Source organism: Vigna angularis, chromosome 11 (genome assembly GCF_016808095.1).
Source record: "Vigna angularis cultivar LongXiaoDou No.4 chromosome 11, ASM1680809v1, whole genome shotgun sequence".
Lineage (NCBI taxonomy): Eukaryota > Viridiplantae > Streptophyta > Magnoliopsida > Fabales > Fabaceae > Vigna > Vigna angularis.
Genome location: NC_068980.1, coordinates 10821940 through 10836011, shown reverse-complemented (window position 1 = coordinate 10836011; position 14072 = coordinate 10821940). Strand labels below are relative to the sequence as shown.

Here is a 14072-nt window from a genome sequence, read left to right as displayed (position 1 = left end):
ATGCCAATTACTTCCAGCAACAAAACCAAAACTCAGCTTCATGAACCAAATATCGTAGCTTCTTCCAATTAATACAGTGTATAAATAAATATTGTTCCAAATGTCCTAAAATATATTCAGAATTTTTCCTGCACTCAGTAATGTAAATAATTAGTTTCAGACAATTCAAATTAATCAAAATAAGAATTTCCGATCAAGTTAAGCACAAATAGTAAAAAATGGGAAAATACTGGACTTTTAAGTGCAATTCCCTGATTAATTCTAGTACAATAAACTAAGTGAAGTGAAGAAAATAATGATTCATCAAAATAGACCACACTTAATCTTTTGCACTCCTGGGCAAAATCAAGACTCAAATCAGGGAATGGTTCAAAGGACATTAGGTGTATGACACAAAAACTCAGCAGACAGAAACTAAGACTCACGAGAAAAATAAACAGAATTTACACAGTTCTCCAGAATTTTGGACAGAGAAAAGAAGTAGAAATTTTCCAACACAAAATCAAGAAAAGCACAAACTTACAGAAATCATCCAAGCAATTCAATACATAGCAAAATGATTAATCAGTTCAAGAGGTGATTCAAAAAATAACAAAACCTCACAGATGCACTAGAGTGTTTCTCTCAAGTGTTTAAGGTAAATCAATGTCACTCAATGCACTCAAGAAAACAAACACAAGTAGACTTGGCAAGTGATGAGTCGATATTTTATACACTTCACTTAGCTTATTGTACCGGATTTAATCAAGGAATTATGCTTGAATGTATAGTATTATCCTGTTTTTCCTAAATGTGCTAAATTTGATCGAAAATTCTTATTTTAACTAATTTGAATTATCTGAGCCAATTATTTTACAAGGAAAATTTGGAGATACAATTTGGGACATTTGAAGGCTAAATGAAAAATAACAATTGAGCTAATTTCATCTTAAGCATTTCAATTTTTGCTGGTTGCTGTTTGAATTTTGTGTCAACTTGTATTTCTTCGTTCGAGTCCAATTCTTATCCGTTTTCTATGCCATTTTTTTTCATAGTTTTGTATGGATGTCTATTTTCACGTATAGTTTTTACTTTGATAGAATTATTTCTGTAATGTTCCCAGTAATTTTTTTAACTCTTCTATGTCAGTCCATTGCTGCATGAATTTTGTGTCAAGTTGTGTGTCTTCGTTTGAGTTCAATTCTTATCCGTTTTGCATGAAATATTTTTTCACGGTTTCGTCTAGATGTCTATTTTCAAGTATAGTTTTTACTTTGTTCAAATTCGTTTTGTGCTGTTCCCAGTATTTATTTTACTATCCTATGTCAGTCTAGTACACACTGTTTGAGTGATTTTTAATCTGTTTGCATTTACTTGTTGTTTGGTATTTGTGGTGGCTGGAATATCAAAGTATTGGCTTAGAGATGCATCTCACAATTGAAATGAATTGGAAACCAAGCACATAAGCACACAAAGTTTTATGTGAATATTGTTGCACAAACAATGTACATGGATGATGGAATGAAGCATAAAGGTGCTGCCACAAATTTTCTGAATTTGAAACACTCTTCCAATTCATACATGAAGCACATAGAGAATTATTTTGGAACATCTTTGGTGTGTCACATGAAGCATCCAACCAAGGAGAGCATGGGACAAGTGGACCCAAAGCAAAGAAAGCAAAAGACCCATGAAAGAGCACACATTCACGTGGAAATGGGCAGCCAACATTGAATGGAGTCTTGCTTCCTTTATTTTATTAGCACATGCTCATGGAAAGGTGAAGTGGAGCACCAAAGGAATCATAACTCTCAGCAGCCATCACACCCATGGAAGCCAATGGATTTAACACAAGCAAGAGAGCTTCACTTTCCAGCAGCAAAAACTTCACTTTCCAGCTGCAACAATTCTTGGTTCAGCAGAAAAGGGGAGCTAGTGGAAGTACTCCATTACTTTGAGGGCTCCATCCACTAAGGAAATCATCATCATTTTGAGTGTGGAAGAAAGAAACCATTCTGTTTTTTTTTTCTGAGTTGGGGAAAGAGAGAGCCGTGGGGGGAAACCAAGGAAAGAAAGAAGATTTTTGGAGTTGGATGAGAAAAACCATGATTGCTAGAAAGAATGAAGGATGATGTAGCTTGAAGTTCTTGGTGCCTTCACCTTTGGTTTTGTACACTTTTTCCATTTAAGCTTTCATTCATCTACTGTTTTCATCTTGGTATTAATTTGTATTTTGAGTTTGTAAGTTGTTGTTGTAATTTTATAAGCATTGTAATTTCAATTTGGAAGTGTTTCATTCTATTCACTTGTGCTGAAAAAAACCAACGGATGTGTAAGTGTTATTCTTCTTCTTTCATTTGCTTGTTTTTTTGGTAAGTTTTTGGTTGAATCCTTTTATGGTTTAAGGTTGAATGTTCATGGCTGTTTTGAGGTAAGTAATGAAGTATTGATTCATGATTTTATTTTAAAGTTGTAAGAAGTAAAAAATAAAAACAAAGCAATTGGTAACATATGGAAATTGTCAAAGCTCCTTCTCTTTTAATGCATCTTTGATTTTGTTTTAATTAAGAAGGAAAGGAAGAGTTGATATCATGGCTGGAATGGTAAGCATATAATTAATTGTTTGAAGATGAAGAAGTAATTTAGTGGGAAGTAGATGTGTGTGTACGTGAAAAGCAACCTTGATTGGTAAGAAGTCATCATTTTTCTTCCTCTTAAAATTTCATGAGCATTTAGTCCATGAGGGACCTTTTCTTGCATTTAAATTTGACTCTTCTTTAGTGTTTTTTGAGAAAGAATACAGTGAAATGTAATGATGTGCACCTTGCTTATGTTATGGAGAATAAAATTCAAATCGGTTTTCGATTCAAAAGATGACAAGAAGTGCTAAAAAGAGGTATGTTTTCTTTGTAAATTAAATTGATATAGATGTTGGATGCTTACGGTTTTGGATGTTCATTTGCAATTATCCTTTCAATGAAACCAAGCAAATTTGTCACGGCACATGAGGTAAGTTTTAGAAGGATTTCAAATTCTGTTTTTAAATTTCAGATTTTACTGTCTCTTTTTACTGCTGTAATTTAATTTCTGTTGTAATTCAATTTCAATTGTTGTTTTCTGCAATTTAATTTCTGCTCTTCTTTATTTTTGCATGTTGAGCATTTACTGTAATTTTATTTCCTGTATTTTACTGCAGTAATTTTGAGTCTTTTTTACTGTTTTCCCAATTTACCATTTTCTGTATTTACTGTTTTCTGTATTTTTGTTTTCTGTATTTTGCTGTTACTATTTTACTGATTTTGAAAATTCTGTACTTACTGTTTTTACTGTTATTATTTACTGCTGTAATTTCATCTTTTGTTTTTACTGTTTTACTGTTTTACTGTTTTTACAGTTTTCTGTATTTTATGTTTTACTATCTTTTCGATTTTACTGTTCCAGATTTAATTTTTACTGTTTCATGTTACTGTATTTTCGTTTTTACTGTTTTTTAAAATTTTCTGTATTCTGTTTTCACTGTTTTCTGTATTTACTGTTTTCTATATTTTCTGTTTTTCTGTATTTTCGTTTTTACTGTCCCAGATTTATTTTTACTGTTTTATGTTGCTGTAATTTCATTTTTACGGTTTGTTAATTTACTGCTTTCAACATTTACATTTTTCCGCAACAAAAAACAATCACAAACCTCCCACTTCGTGTTTGATCTGAGACTGAACCAGCAATTTGGTCCTTGAGAGACGACCTAGGAGTCAAATCCTAGACTATACTCCATTCTTTTATGCAATCAAATTTGTATGCGGTGTGACCCGCGTATCAGCAAGCTTCTAATATCAACACTTAAAACATATGCATGTTCAGATCTAAAGGTCTTTAAGGGTTGTAATGGCGCCAAGGACAGGGGAGGATAAATATGGATAAGTAGTTACAGCTCAGAAGAAATAGAGGAGCACTGGGGAACAAGTGTAAACACAGTGAAATCTCACCCAAACCTCTAATTCAATCATCTTCTCGACTCCATTATTCACACGATTATTTTTCAATTTCATTTTTTTTTTAGTTTTTTTTTTTATCACACAACAGGATATAAATTATCATTTCAAAACATGATGAGGAACCAACTAGCCAATTCATCAAAATTCCCAAGGAGACCACACTTATTCACTAAATACTTCTATAGCTCCAGACTTTCCTAAGGTTAAGGTAATCATTTGTTTTTCACTTAGGATCAGTGTATGAGCTTCAACACAAAGAAATATATACAGTATAGGCTCAAAGGGGTTATCAAAGGATAATAACAAGGTAGGCTTATTTGGCTAAAGAGGCTCAAGAACAAAAATGCCTTTATCACGTCTGAACATGCATATCAATCAAGTATATCAAAAAGAATCAAGCCAAGGCATATGTGCAAGCATTCAAGATACATATCACACACAAGAAAGAAAATTAAGTGGCTGCTCAAATCTCACACAGGGTATTTTTGTCACGATTAAATCAACCTCTTAAACACATAATCATCTTTCCCGGCAGAGAAAAGCAAGGATTACAAACTATAAGTATTAAGTAAGTGAAGGAAAAATCTACAACTTATACATCATCCAGAAATCAAGAGAAAAATGTAAAATTTATTGCACACAAAACTTGATAAAAATAACTTAAAACAGAAAAAATTTAACACTCAAAAACAAAAAATTTAACACACAAAACAGAAACTAACAGAAAAATCAGAATTTCTCCGCAGTAGACCACACTTAAATCACACAATGTCCTCAGTGTGTTACAATCATCAGATTAACAATTTCAGAGCAGTCAAATAATATAGACAAGTGCAATAAAAGGTTAGGAAAAATGGGAAGAAATTTTTCAGTAACATCCATCAGTAGATGTTATTAATGACATCCATCAGCAGATGTCTAAATCACCTAGCACCCATCAGTAGATGCTAATTAATATTTTTTTTTAATTAATTTTTTTTTTATTTTATTTTTTATTTTTTTAAAAAAAAAGCGAAACTGGTACTGTGACAACAGTTTCGGTGGCAATGACCGAAACTGTTGCTACAGTGGAAACAATTTACCTATAAATAGGCCAATCTCGGCGTCGAGCAACATTTCCTGACCTAGTCTCTCACTCTAATCCTCCCTTCTCTCTCTTCCTCTCTCCTCTGAGCATCTGGATCTGCGAAGAGCTCTGCCCCCATGTCTCCGAAGGCGTCCGAATCCTCCGACGAGCTTCCCTGCCAACCCTACTACTCCGGGTAACTCCTCGGCACCTTACTTCTTTCCTTCTTTCCTTTCTTTGCCGATTTTTCTGCTATTATTACCTTCTTGCTTTCCTGCTTTCCATAATTTTTCTTCTCTGACCTCTTTCCTGCTCTCCCTTTTCCTGCTTTCCTTTATTTATTTTTTTTCTGCCTTGCTCTTTTCTTCTTTTCCAATTTTTTTTCTTCTGTTATGCTGTCCAATTTTTTTTTTTTTACGCAGTTCATCTTCTCCTCGCCTTTTTTTTTAATACTAAACTGAAAACACTTAAAACACACATGTCCTAAAACTTAAGGGGTATATCGGCTGGAAACCAGACGTTAATCTCCCTTCGATTGAAGGTATTGCAGAGACAATCGGGTAGAACAACGCCACGTACCCCACTTAAAACTAAATAAACACAGAAACTTAAATTACAAGAACAACAAGGACAAGGACAACTGGACGTAGATCTATTTAGGACCCTTTTGCAAGGACCGTGAAACAGATCTGATACCAAACACTGAATCATCAAAGACTGACAGGACAAAAAAATAAATCTAACAGGAAACAAGAACAAATAAAGAAAACACAGAACTAATCTAATTTTTTTATATGTTATGCAATTTATTTTGTTTTGTTTTTTTTTATTATTATTATTCTGTTTTTGTTCTTTTTATTTTATTTTTATTTTTATTTTTAGAATATTACGAGAGGAATGATGAGTGAGATGGAATCAGAGAGATACACCAGTCAGCGGTGGCGTCCTACCGAAGATCAGACCAAGATGATGACCAACATATACAACTATGGGGTCACACATCCAAGCAGAGCTCAAGTCGTCGAGATTGCGTCTCGACTAAGGGCTTTCGGCGAAGCCACTGAATACAATGTACACTGCTGGTTCAACAACCACGGCAATCGGGTCAGGCGCTGGCAAGCAGAGATAGACCCCACTGGCACTCTCTTTTCACAACTGCCGCTATATATGTATGGTAAGAACTCTGATCACCTCTATTTTATTGAATTTTTTTTTTCTTTCCTCTACAATTATTAACACAAGTTTTATTTTATTTGTTTTTTTATTGAAAGAATATGACTGGGTGATTATGAAGGCACCGAGGCTGCTGGATCTGTTCCCCATTCCCATCATCATCGACGACGACAGAGATGAACGAGAAATCCCTCCGCCTAGGCCTCCTACATTCCGAACCAGAGCTCCCTCGACGGAGCTTACCTTAAGAACTCCACCCAGCAACAACTTTCGTTTTTAATGTTTTGTATTTTTTATTTTTTTTTATTATTATTTTTTTTATGTTTTTATTGGCCGAGTGTGGCCAGAATTTGAATAAGGCGTGTAATATGGACAATTATTTTTTTTTTTATGTTTTTATGTTTTTTTTATGTTTTTTTTTATTATTTTTTTTTTATTTTGGTGTGTAAAATTAACGATCATTACTGATCGAACATCGAACATCTTTATTTTCATATATCTACTGCAATTTTATTTTCAGATCTCCATTTCTTCATTACTGTAATTTTGCTATTATGAATGAAATAATTTCTTAGTCTAAAAATTTTCAATCAATTCTGAGTATGAAACGACTAAGAAATTTTATTTACAGTGAAGGAAAAATTGAGATCAGAAGCAAAAATAATAAACAAAAATTTTTATGAATTATTTGTATGAAATAAAATAAAAAAATGGGCTGAAGGTGAGCCTCTAATGAAACTGAGGGTCGAAAAAAAATGACTACGCAAAACCAAATTTTTTTTTTCGAAATTTTTTCTTTTTAGTAAAACACTAAAAATCATGAAGCAACTAAAACACAAAAACACAATTTTTTTTTTGTTCATGCTCACAATTTAAAAAAAAATTAAAATGAAATAAATGCAACCATGAAAACATACCAGAAAAGCTAAATAATATGTACATAATGAGGAAAAAAAAGAGTGCTCCCTGGTCATGGTGGCAGTTGCCAAATTTGGACAATCAGGGAGATGCCTTCCACCATTGGATTTAGCAGAGAAATTTTGAGGAGAAATTGTGTCATCAGTATTGCCCTATCATCCGCAGCAAAATGTTTCTTCTTTCTTCTCGTAGCAGTATACTCTTCTTCAGCAATCATTAATTTCTTAATGTCAGCACCTGCATTCTCTTTTAACTCTGCATCCTTATCATCAAACTCACAATTAATATCACCTGTTATAAACTTAGAGTCTGGTTGTAACGCATAATCAATTTCAGTACAAATGGAGCAAGCACCAGATTCACAATCACATTCAAAATTTTCAGAAAACTGTGTTAAATCAAAGTTTAGTCCTAACTCTATAAAATCATCAGAATGCACAGTTTCTCTTTCAAAATCAATATTGATGCTACTTTCACCAATGGGTTCAATGGCTGACACTGAATTAAAAATTTTAGAATGGTCAATCAAATTTGTATCAGTATCAGTCATAAACCCTATAGAATCAGTGTGCGTCAAATCACATGCAATTGAATGTGTCTGCAAATCGGGTAAAGTAATTGGAATATCAGGTTCAGAATAAACCTGTTTTTGCTCACTAAAAAGTTTCTTACCAAACTCCAAGTTATCATCTGTATCCTCAAGGCTATCAGTGTTAGAATCCAGAACAGGTTGCTCAGGTTCTTCCTTTGCTACATCAATTGGACTTTCACCAGCCAGCTTGTAGAGCAACTTCCTCGCTTCTGTTGGGGTTATATCCATCAAACATCCACCAGAAGCTACATCCACAAGTATCCTTTCACTGTCCAGGAGCCCTTCATAAAAATAAATCAAGAGCAAATGCTCTGGAATTTGGTGGTTCGGACAAGTTATGCAGAGCCTGTTAAACCTCTCCCAATAATCTGCCAGGCTTTCCTCTTGAAACTGCTCAATGGCAGTGATCTTCCTCCAAATGCTGATCACCCTTGCTGTTGGAAAGAACTTGTCGAGGAATTTTCGTTGTGTTTCCTGCCAACTATTAAAAGGATACTGGTATATGAACCAGTCTCTTGCTTCATCTTGAAGGGACATGGGAAACATTTTTATCAACATTATCTCCTTTGAAACATCAGCAGGCCTCATAGATAAACACATCAAACAAAACTCCTTGAGGTGCCTGTATGGATCTTCATGTGCCAACCCATGGAAATTGGGAAGACTCTTGACTAGCTCATACATCCAGTCTTGAGAATCTGTCATTTTCTCTATTCTAGTTCAAAACCTATCTCAGACCTGGACTTTCACTTCAAGCAAGAATTATAAAAAATATAGAAACATAACATGGGGAAAACCAGTATTTACATCAATTAAAACTTCCAAAAACAACCACTAAACAAAACACAACACATTTATACATGCTACATGCACAAACAAGAAAGAAATTTTTTTTTTTACAACAGCTAGATACAAAATAAAAGACAATAAAAATATAAAAGACAAAACATATATTACAACCACGTAATAAAACAAAAACAGTAAAAATCTAAAACAAGAACCTGGACTGAAGTGACAACGCCGCCAAAATTTGCTGAAGGTGTCGTTGTCGCCTACAAAAATATACAAGACAAAACACACAAAACACACATATTAACAAAACAAAAATTTACACAACAAAAATCTAAAACCAAACCGTCATTGGTCCCCGGCAACGGCGCCATTTTTGACGAGAGGGTCGCGCCTCTCGCAAAAGTTGATTGCACGAAAATATGCAGTATATTACCAGGAAGTGACTCCTAGGTCGTCTCTCAAGGACCAATTTATGGTTCAGTCTTAGATCTAACACGAAGTGGGGGGGTGTTTTTGTGATTTTGTTTGGATGCGATAAAATTAAAGTGGACTGAAAATTAAATAGAATTTAAAAAAACGTTGAAATAAATTTTAACCACAATAAAAGCCATACGGTAAAAACGGTAAAATCAGAAAATGAAAAATTACGCAGTGTTGAAATTTACCAAAAACATCAGTAAAAATAACCGGTAAACACGACTCTTGAAAATAACATGAACATGAACAGTAAAACACAATGATAGAATTTAACGGTGTAGAAAATCATAAACGGTAAAATGAACAGATAACAAAAATAAAACACTTAAATGAAATTCATCAAGGATTCAACACTTAGACATAAAATTCTTGAAATTCTAGAAGAGTGAAGATAAAAAAAAATAAAACTGAAATGAGCAAACTACTACAATGACACATTACATGCTTCGGAAATAAATTTCTACATTATTGCACTGTTTCAAAGAATGGAAAACTGAGAGGGAGAGCTCCTGGAAGAGAAAGAACCGAGAGCCTCTTCCAGGCCTCCAAAACCGTCTGCTCTCCTCTGGAATTCCTACTCCTTTTATTCTTGAAAGTGCACTCCTCCCTATGCTCTTGGACGAAACATGGTGTTGCTGCCCATACAGTGCCGAGAATGTGAGTGTGGGTCTAATTGCTGAGACATTCTTTTCCCACATTTCATTCCTAGTTTTTGTCCCCTTGCTTCTAACGTGCCAATAATGAATGAGAGTTCACCACTTTTCTCCCATTTCCTACATGCAGACAAAACAAAACACTCCCATACCAAATAAACAAATGATTCCCTAGTGTATGGGCTCTCTTCAGCTGTTTGCTTCTGGTCCGTGAGCACCTCTTATTCCGTTTTGGTGGCTGGACGTGTGCTTCATGCCGTCACCGTGCAGCTCTTCAAATGAACTCAACACTTCATCAACCACCACTTCCTATACATTCTCCTACTGGACCCAGCCGTGACAGGCACAATTTATATCAACGTGCTGCTCTCCTTTCATCCCTAATAAAAACTCTCTCCATCTCGGTGGCTGGATGTGTGTTGTGAGTGCCCCCCAAGCTTTGGATGGTGAAGGCCGTGCTGCTGTCTAAACATTTCTTCTCTCGGTGGCTGCTGCTCCATGGGGCGTGAGTTTTCTCTCATCTTCTCCCTAGCTTGCTCCAGCTGGACGTGAAATGTGCAGAACCGTGATGAAGCGCTGGATAAGCTTCAATCCTGGACCGAAAATCTCCAAACAATTCTCCATGCTTGGACGTTGGTTGCTGGATTAAGGTGATGGACATCCTCAAAGCTTGCTACCGTGTTCTCAGGTGGTGGCTCCGACCTGTCCCAGCTTTCTCTCCATGAAGCCCATTGACGTGAACTCCTTTCTATTTTCTTTTTGCTTGTGGCAGTAGCAGGAACGTGAAGTCCTGCTGGATGGTGGAGCGTGACGTGCAGCCATGGGTTTCAAAGCTGCTGGATGTGTTGCCATCTGCTGGTGCAGCTGCTGCTGGTGTTGATGGTGCTGCTGCCGATGCTGCTGATGGAGGACGTTGCTGGAATACCATGAAGCTGCTGGTCCAGCTTCTTCTTCTTCAAGTGATAGGCGTGAGTTACTGTTGGAGCTTCCTTTTCAGAATTCATCACCCGTGGTGACTTGTCGTGACAAGCGGCGTGTGCTCTTCCTTCCAGCCCAAGACCGTGAGCTGCTTCCCTTGACTCCATTCAAACACACACCATTCCAGTAGAGAGGAGCCTTCGTCCAAGACATCCATCTCAGTGTGAATCTGCAGTTGGACAGTGGTTGCTCCAGCCGTGTATGTGGTAGCTTCTTGCTAGGGCCACTTTGCTGGATGAAGGCTGTCAAACTCCTTCTTTCTCTCAGCATCATCCTTCTTCTTTACTTCCAGCAGCCACCGTGAGCACCTCCTGTTGTCATCTTCTTCATTCCAAGACACCAACCTTAGCCTCCTCATCTCCCAAGCTACTGGTTTGCTCAACATCTTCCAGCCAAATGGATGCAGAAAACCGTGAGCTTCTTCCAGCAAGGCCGAGACACCCTCTTTTATTCCAAAGTGCTGGATTGCAAACCAAGATAGATATTCTTGCTGGACCAAGCCAAACCCGTGTGGATGTGTATTGTTTCAAAGGCAATTGTGAAATGAGTGATGGGCATTTTTTCCAACAAAACCGTGAATTTGCTTCCACGTGGTCCCCTTGTTAAATTATATTAATAATTTACATTGGTTCATGTAATTTAAAGTATAACTTTAATGTAAGGATTCTAATGTGATGATTATTAGAATATTAAGGTATTAAAGTTATTGGGATTAACTTCTAGAGTTATTAAAGTTAATCCCTCTCTTCTCACTCTAAAAGGGCATTTTGGTATTTTATTAAAGTTAATTAAAATATCATAAAAGAGGAAAGAGTTTTAGTGTTGTTGACACATTAAGTTTCTGAAGAGATATAGAGAACGTAACGTTCTCAGAAAAGAAGAGAAACTGACAGAGAAAACCATCCTACAACTTCTATATCATCAAGAAGGCATTAAGGAGGAGTAAGAGGAGAGAGAACATTTGACAGGAAGAGACAGGAAGAAGTGCACAATGGATCTAGGTTAGTTCTCTTTTACTGTGTATTGTGGGAATTGTGAATATTCAAGATCCTGTGTGTTGTTTTCATTTAATTGAAAATTAAAGATTTGCTTACAAGTGGTATCAGAGCCAGGTTCTGAATTTTATGATTCTCCTTGAATGGTAATATTCCCAAATTTTAAAACCCTAATTTTTTGAATTATAAAATTTAGGGATTTTATATTTGTTGGCATGAAAGAATTAAATTTGCTGTACTGTATGAATTTCGAAGCCGCAATTTTATTCATTGCAAATTTTTATTCATTGTTCTATTTGGAAGCAACTTCATTGATCCAGCGCCAAATTTCATTTTTTGGAAGCAATTTATATTGCGGCATTGTTCTTATAGCATAGCAATTTTAATATTGCAACTCCAGTCGCGGGAATTCAAGAAGTTAAATTCAAGGAAAATTTTTTTTTGTGAAGTTTTTCTATTTGGTTTCTGGTGCACGGGATTTGCATTAAAGTTGCATTAAAAGTGTTGCACTTTTATGATTTCATCCAGGCGTAAGTTATATTTTATTTTATTTGATTATAACATTAAAGAAACTTTAATTCCTGCATGTTACGTAAAATTTTGGAATGTGCAATATGAATATGCCAAAATTGAAATCCTACATGAAGAGTCAATTCCCTTAAATTGAATTTTCGAAAAAACCGAATTTTGGTTGTCAAGTTTTTTACGTTGCAGAACATGTTTTCACAAAGCAATTATTGTTGCAACTTATATTATTATTATACTGTGAACATGGTTATTGTTACTGCATTGAATGGAAATTATATATGAATTAAAAGTTGTTGCTTATAGTATTATGAAAATTATTCATAATATAAAAGATGTTTAATTATGAATATATATTATAATTAGTCATTGATGTAAGGATGTTATGGATTACCCAAAGGTGAACCATGGTTTATAATTGATGACATTAAAGTGAAACATTTCATGTACTTAGTATATGTTTGTATATCCAAAGATAGCATACATATAGTCTTAAGTATGATTGATTGTTTATTAAAGTATATATATGAAATTTGTCAGTTTAAGAATCACCCAAAGGTGAACTTAAATGAATGACTTTATTGACTACCTATCAGTTTAAGTGTCACCCAAAGGTGAACTTGAATGTATGACTAGTGTAGTAATTTGTTTGAATCCATTAATTTTATCAAAGCATTAATGTATGAGCTTCTGTATTATTTCCAGCTTACATGAATTTAGCAGGTTTGAGCAACAATGTCGTCAAGTTTAATGGGCTCAATTATGCCGATTGGTCAGAACAAATCCAGTTCCAACTGGGTGTTCTAGACTTGGATATGGCTATTGTGATGGATGAAATGCCCGCAGCCATTACAGAGACCAGTACAAGTGATGAAAAGTCTCTTTATGAGGCTTGGCATAGGTCTAACAGGTTGTCATTAAACTTGATGCGCATGTCTATGGCAGAGAACGTAAAGCCTTCCATGCCCAAAACGGAAAACGCAAAGGAATTCATGAAAATGATCAAGGAATATTCACAATCAGACATAACTGACAAGTCTATTGTGGGAACTCTTATGAGTGAGCTGACTACCAAAAAGTTTGACTGGTCACAGCCCATACATGAACACGTAACTGGAATGGCTAATATAGCAGCAAGATTGAAGTCAATGGGAATGGAGGTGAATGAGTCTTTTCTAGTACAGTTCATCATGAACTCTCTTCCTCCTGAATTTGGCCAGTTCCAAGTGAATTATAACACTATTAAGGATAAGTGGAACTTCCAAGAAATCAAAGCCATGTTGGTTCAAGAGGAAGGGAGATTAAAGAAAATGAGAGATCATTCTATCCATCTCACAACTCATGAAGGTGCTAGCTTCAGTAAAGGTAAATCAGGAAAGAAGAACAAGAAGGACAAAGCCCCAAATGAAAGTGAATAAGGGCGGTATCCAGAAGGACCAGAAATGTTTCTTTTGCAAGAAAGTAGGTCACTTCAAGAAAGATTGTCCGAAAAGAAAATCTTGGTTCGAAAAGAAAGGTACTTTTTATGTTTCTGTAAATTTTGAAGCAAATATAGTTGAAGTGCCTAATAATACCTGGTGGTTGGATTCTGGAGCTACTACTCATGTTTCTAATATTATGCAGGGATTCCTTTCAATCCAGCCCATAAAAGGAACTAAAAAGTATTTATATATGGGGAACAGAATGAAGGCACGAATAGAAGGAATTGGGACTTACAGATTGATTCTAGACACTGGCTATTGTCTGAATCTTGAAAAGTGTCTCTATGTTCCTGGTTGTGCTAGAAATTTGATTTCTGTTGCAAAGTTGGATTGTTTAGGTTTTAACTTTAGGATTGAAAATGGTATTTTTCATTTGTATAAACTTTCGTACTATTATGGTTCTGGTACATTATTGGATGGTTTATACCGTTTAAATCTTGATGTTAATTTT

The 14072-nt window shown here is 35.3% G+C and overlaps 2 protein-coding genes across 2 annotated transcripts; both read left to right on the top strand.

Annotated features, from left to right (window-relative positions):
- Positions 1-1484: 1484 nt before the first annotated feature.
- On the top strand, positions 1485-6698 carry LOC128194728 (uncharacterized). Its single transcript, XM_052870617.1, has 3 exons — positions 1485-2988; positions 5920-6211; positions 6309-6698. The coding sequence occupies exons 1-3, from the start codon at positions 2908-2910 to the stop codon at positions 6488-6490; spliced, it is 555 nt and encodes a 184-aa protein (XP_052726577.1). The 5' UTR covers positions 1485-2907; the 3' UTR covers positions 6491-6698.
- Positions 6699-12850: 6152 nt separating this feature from the next.
- Positions 12851-13558, top strand: LOC128194639 (uncharacterized). Its single transcript, XM_052870183.1, has one exon. It carries the CDS (start codon positions 12851-12853, stop codon positions 13556-13558), a length of 708 nt encoding a protein of 235 aa, XP_052726143.1.
- The last annotated feature ends 514 nt before the right edge of the window (positions 13559-14072 follow it).

Bases quoted from the DNA above. Each gene is read 5' to 3' on its own strand.
- LOC128194728 (XM_052870617.1), top strand. From the start codon at position 2,908: ATGTTGGATGCTTACGGTTTTGGATGTTCATTTGCAATTATCCTTTCA. The intron at 2,989-5,919 runs GTAAGTTTTAGA...TTTTATTTTTAG, and splicing joins AATTTGTCACGGCACATGAG to AATATTACGAGAGGAATGAT. The intron at 6,212-6,308 runs GTAAGAACTCTG...TTTTATTGAAAG, and splicing joins ACTGCCGCTATATATGTATG to AATATGACTGGGTGATTATG.
- LOC128194639 (XM_052870183.1), top strand. From the start codon at position 12,851: ATGAATTTAGCAGGTTTGAGCAACAATGTCGTCAAGTTTAATGGGCTC.